This window comes from Lycium ferocissimum, chromosome 2, assembly GCF_029784015.1.
Source record: "Lycium ferocissimum isolate CSIRO_LF1 chromosome 2, AGI_CSIRO_Lferr_CH_V1, whole genome shotgun sequence".
Classification (NCBI taxonomy): domain Eukaryota; kingdom Viridiplantae; phylum Streptophyta; class Magnoliopsida; order Solanales; family Solanaceae; genus Lycium; species Lycium ferocissimum.
The window spans coordinates 54896333-54902332 of NC_081343.1; the positions used below are offsets into that span (position 1 = coordinate 54896333).

The window sequence follows — 6000 nt, forward strand, 5'->3', positions numbered from 1 at the left end:
GCACAGTCGAACCCTACCTCAGGTGTCTAAATGAAACAAGATTTAGTTGAGGTGTTCAAGTGAAAGAATCGGATGACCACATATGTCTATCGATAGGTTTGACCTTCTTTCCCTGTTGAAAATCAAGTGTAACATGTATTGTGTATAAAAATGTATAATCTTTATATAGCTACTATAAAAATGAAGTAGTAAATCCGATCGGTTATTTGTCTAAAGATTCCCAAAATAAATGAAAAGGTGTGCATTTGTCTGGGAAAAAAAAAATGAAAGTCAATTTATATGATATAATTGTTTTTTTTTGGTAACTGAAAGGTTCCATTCAACCAAAAGTGATCTTTACAAATCTAAGCAGCGCTGACCCACTGCTTTCTCAAAATAGCAACATGCTGCTATGTACAATACACTGAAACCAGAAAAATAACATAGCATCGATGATAAACCATACAAACACACAACTTCTATACAATACTAGGGTTGGGCATAAACACCGAAAACCGAAAAATCGGATCAAACTGAATTAATTCAGTTTTTCGATGTTTCGGTTCGATTTCGGTTTTTGTATACCAAATTCGGTGTTCGGTTCGGGGTCAACGGTTCTTCGGTATTTCGGTTTAACCGTTTTTTTTTTTTTTTGGAAGATTTACTACATGAATACAATTTTTTTTAACAACACTCAGTCCACTCTCTCAGGCCCAAATTAATGTATTCAAGTCCATCCCTATAGATTATAGACCCACCCTAATTTCATTCAGTTAACCTAAGCCCTAACTTCATTTCCTCACTTCCTCTCCTATGTCCTCAATTTAATGAAATGATGAATTGCAGTCAGTTTAATTAATGATCAGCTTGACATCCATGATACAAAAGATTACATCACGAGTTCAAATTTTCCAGTATTCATTCTTAAATGTGATGTCTGTCCCGAATATAGCTAATATTGGTACATCTTCAGTTGTTTAGTTTATGTATATCGAAGTTCTGTAACCTTTGGTAACTGTTCTTCATGTTGCCTTTGATAGGCTCTGTTCATGATCCATTTTCTTGTTGCTTCTTAGCTGCTTAATATTATTTTCTGTATGATATCAACTTCTATCTCCTCTTATGTGTTTTAACTTTTAAGTTATGTAGCAAAACAATGTGGTATTGGAAGTTAACATAGAAGTCAATATTTTGGTGATGAGGTTTACTTATCTATAGGACTTCGTCATATATATGAAGCATCTGAAACAATCAATAAGCATTCAATAATCAGTACTCTGCAGTCTGCGCAGAGCCATCCAATTAAATTGACCTTGCTCGATAAAACAATTATTAGCTGATAAAAACGCCCACCCCTAATTTTACAAGCAGAAATTAGCCCATTTCAGGCCCATGCTGAAAAAAAATCGAATTAGAAAAACCGAAACCGAACTTCAAAAAATCGAACCGAACCGAACTAATTCGGTGTGGTGTTCGGTGTACACTTTCAAAAATTGAAACCGAAAAACCGAACCGAACTTTGAAAAAACCGAACCGAAAGACCGAACGCCCACCCCTGTAACAATACTAGTCTATGGTATTGAGTTCAAGCTAAGGAGAGCATTTTGCCACAGCTGAATTCCATTCCCTCTGATATGAATATGAAGTGCAATCTCCCAGTAGATCTTGGCAGCATCGAAGTAGCCCTGTTTAAACCTCAGATTGTTCCTCTCCCTCCAAATGATGTAGACAGTCATAGCAAAGCAATATGCAGCAATAGAGCTCTTACCATTCTTCCTTTTTGCTATCTGGCAAGCCCAGGTTAGTTCATCAGGCCAAGATCCAACAGTTCTAGCACATCCTAGCCATGCTAGCAGTCTGTTCCAAACACTTCTTGTCACACAACAGCCAAAGAAAAGATGATCAAATGTTTCTCTGGTTGTGGCACAGAAAGCACAATCTGTAGGCACTACAATCCCAATCTTCAAGAGTCTATCAACTGTAGTCAGTCTATTTTGAACAGCTAACCAAAGGATGAACTTGAATCTAGGATGCAAAGTTGTATTTAAAACCACAGTCTTCCAGGCTACTTTTGGATATTGAGGCAGAAGGAACAAGTAACCCATATAATTGTTACTTGGTGATTTTGTTGATTGTATACTTATTTGCTCTAAGATACACTAAATAACAAATTGTACAAAAAAAGAATTTTCTAGATTCAGCTGATTGAACACCAATTACAATCTTGATGCTAAAAAGAAAATCGCAATGTTTCTGCATGCAATTCGCCTTGAAGGCAAATATAGAGTTGCAGAATGAAAGAGATATTTATTGAATGTCGTTATAAGGTAATTCTATGTATAGTTTATCTCTTTCCACATGTTGTTGATTGTCTTATAGCTTTGGCCAAAAACAAAAATAAATATTTCTTGTAGCTGTGTCAAAAATTTGAAAAGATTACCAAAAGTTACCACAGTCAAAAATTTAAAAAATAAAAAAGAAGTAAAAGCAATTCGAGCACTTAAAAACTTACTAGTGATTAGTTATATAGGAATAACAATACAAGAATTGTAAAGTCGGGATCGACAGTTGTAATATGGGGATTACAATATAGGAATTGTAAGGTAGGAATAATTTATCGTTCGATGTTTGATTTGTTATTTAAAAATTATTATGTAGTGCATATTTTCAAAATATAATTCTTTAACTCAACCGCTTAAACTAAAAATAACAGACACATGTATAATATATACATAAATAATGCATGTATAATATAACCTTGTATAATCAGTGTATAAGCTATGTATGCCGATTAGGAAAAGTAATTTAACATGAATTTAGTTGGGAACCTATATAATTTAGGAATATTATTTATGCTGCTTTACAATTCACATTTTATAAAGCGTCGATTGACTTCTTCTTCTTTTTTCCGCTGAGGAGCATCGGTTGACTAATATAGAAACAATAGGGCCACAACAAGGTGCAAGAAAACTTTAAATTGAGACATTGCAGTTGAAGTATAGAATACAGTATATGGAAACAACATTTAAGTGAAAAAATTAATTAACACTAAAGATTCTCTAGTATTTGAAAAAGGAACATTTCATTACTTGAGAAGTATTTTCAAAATGAAATACTAAACAACACAGAAAACAGAGGTAATTCCAAAGGACAAGTTAACATAAGGATTACAAGGCAAAATAATAATAATAATAATAATAATAATCACGCTCCATCCTAGTCACTAAACTAGTATTTATTGTTACCACCATGTCCTAAGGACCTAGTGTGATCAATTTGTACGCCATGCCCTTTACAATAACACAACTTTTTGAGCCTTGGCATCCCCCCTTTCTGTGTTGTTAGCTCATTTAGAGACAATATTTCATCAATTTTAAGATCTTCAAGGCTTGGAAATTCTTGAGATCCAACACAAATAATCTTGGCACTAACCAAAGAACTTCGACTCAATTTCAAGACCTTTAGTCGAGGGAGTTTCTTAAGATTTTCTAACGCATCCTCTTCAAGTTGACTCGCAACAAGAGATAACTCTATCAGATTCGGAGGAAACTTTCCAAAGTGTGGCATTGACTGAGCAGTGCATGTCCTCGTGCATGAGGAGATTTCTCAAGTTCTTCAATTTCCAAATAGAATTTGGAAGTTTGAGAGAAGGGCAGCCGCGAACATCTAAAGTGAGTAAATCTTGGAGACTACTTATACCTTTTGGGAGCTTTTCAAGACCATTGCCGCTTAACTTGAGGTGCCTCAAGTGTCTTAGATTGCATAAAACCTTGGGAAATATTGGTGGAAGTTCAGGACATTCTATTACAAGGACCCTGAGGAACTTGAACTCTCGAAGAACTCGTGTCAGATGTTTCTTCGAGAGTTTATCCGAGCCTTTGAGATAAAAAAGTGTGCGGATTTTGAGAGCTTGACGTTCCAAAGAAAGAAATTGGGAGAGGCTACTTCCATCGGTGGTGAATCTCCGAACACTGCTACTTGTATAAGAATTGGAAGCTATGTTACTCCAAGTTTTGAACAAGTTGTCCTTAGATGCAAGTGAAATGCATCTTGAATGTAAAAGACTATGAATGCTGCAACTTCTGATCCTTCCATCAAATCTTCTACTAACCACTTGAATCAAGTTCCTATCAACCAATTCACCTAAATAAGCCTCTCCCTCATCCTCAGCCAAAGGTGTTTGTTCACTCAATGGAATAAATTTCTCTGCCACCCATAAATTAATTATTTCACTTGCCCTGATTTCATGATCTTTTGGAAATAGTCCAAAATAAAGGAAGCAGGGTTTTAAATAAAATGGCAAATCTTGATAACTTAAATCAAGGACCTTCGAAAGTTGATCATCCTTGTTTAAACTCTGGAGGACATAAATCCATGTGTGCTGATTTGTTTTCCTTTGCCTCAACATTCCTGCTACTATAGTAATTGCAAGTGGTAAGCCATTACACTTTGTTAAAATTTCTTGGCCAATAGCTTTTAGAGTGGGTGAAAATGTTTCTCCTATAAGTAGTCCATTGAAAAGCTTTTGACTACTTTCGAAATCTAAATGCTGCAGCTTGTGTAAAGATTTTTTCCCTCCAGCATATCTCCCTACCCTACGAGACCGAGACGTGATAATTATTCTACTTCCAATCTTAGGTTTATTAGGAAATGCAATGCTTAATTTGTCCCATGTTTCATCACTCCATATATCGTCCAGAAAAATGACATACCTCTTCTTACTCAGAAATGCAGACAGGGTAGTAGGCACATGATTGGCATCCATTTCCTCCTTGTTGATGCCAACTTGCTCAGCTATATCCTTCCATAGCTCCTCCAAATTTTGTTTATGAGAAACATAAACTTTAGCTGAACACTCAAAATGAAGGTCGTAGGGACTATCTTTTGCTAACTCGACCTTAGCAATGTTGAATATTTTCTTGGCCAGTGTGGTCTTTCCAAGACCAGGCATACCAACGATCGATATCACATCATGGGCAATCTTTGGATCTAGTAACTTAATCTTCAATTCATCAATGTCATCCTGAAAACCAACAATATTTGGTTCTTCGTCACCATAAAGAAAATTCTTTCTCACTTCCCATATAGTATCATGACCACTACTACCAATATCACACGTGGGGAACGTCGTTTTGGCACTATTGATTTCCTCCACCCTGCCTTTTATTGCTTCAATTTCCAAAACAAGTTCATGAGCAGTGCAGCAATTAGACAAACAGCAAAGAAAGTCATTTCCCTTAGCCTTATGGGAAGCTAACTTTGGAAAGTACTTGTCCATGATGTCCTCAATATCATAGACAAGTTCTCTGATTTGTCTTCTTGTTGTTGTCAATGTTTCACTACTAGTAGGATAGGCATCTGCTTCTTTCAAGATGGATTGCATCTTCTCCATCTGTCGTCGGATCCACTCCATTTGTTCACGCAACCAGTACAAGCGATATCCTTCTTCAAGGGCAAGAGTGCCAATGACATCAACAACTTTCTTTGTCACAGCAGCAATGGCAATTAACTCCATGATTTTGGTGTTTCAGAGACAGTGAGGATCAATGAGTAACTTCTTTTCAAACAGCTATTTCAATTTTGATGAGTTTTGATTCTTTGAATTAAGAGGTACTTATAGTAAGACACTCATATGCAGAGTTGTCCAACTACTACTGCGTGTGAACAAGAAAAAATGCACCTAGTGACAAATTATCAAAAAGAAAAAACAAAAAAGTCATTTTCACAAATACACAGCAACAACTACTATTTCCGGTGGACTACTACTTAAACAATAATGTTTGAGCCTCAGTCCCAGACGGACTGTTAAGTAGAATATAAATAAATTATTGATTTAATAATCGTAGTCAACGAAATAAAACCTCTATGATTTGGTAATCCAATAGTCAATTGATGCAAGAAAAAATGGAAATTGTAAACTTATGCATATCCGGTGTACCAACCCTATAATTAGACAGATAAATTATTATCTTAAAATGATTAGGTAACTAACAAAATTACCACTCTAGTTGTAAGACTAAA

General features: G+C 35.5%; 2 protein-coding genes across 2 annotated transcripts; both read right to left on the reverse strand.

Moving 5' to 3' along the window:
- Positions 1–1550: 1550 nt before the first annotated feature.
- Positions 1551–2084, reverse strand: LOC132047761 (uncharacterized). The gene has a single exon (XM_059438758.1). It carries the CDS (start codon positions 2082–2084, stop codon positions 1551–1553), a length of 534 nt encoding a protein of 177 aa, XP_059294741.1.
- A 1397-nt stretch (positions 2085–3481) lies between these two features.
- Positions 3482–5494, reverse strand: LOC132047762 (toMV resistance protein Tm-2(2)-like). Its single transcript, XM_059438759.1, has one exon. It carries the CDS (start codon positions 5492–5494, stop codon positions 3482–3484), a length of 2013 nt encoding a protein of 670 aa, XP_059294742.1.
- Between the last annotated feature and the right edge of the window lie 506 nt (positions 5495–6000).

Bases quoted from the DNA above. Each gene is read 5' to 3' on its own strand.
- LOC132047762 (XM_059438759.1), bottom strand. From the start codon at position 5,494: ATGGAGTTAATTGCCATTGCTGCTGTGACAAAGAAAGTTGTTGATGTC.
- LOC132047761 (XM_059438758.1), bottom strand. From the start codon at position 2,084: ATGGGTTACTTGTTCCTTCTGCCTCAATATCCAAAAGTAGCCTGGAAG.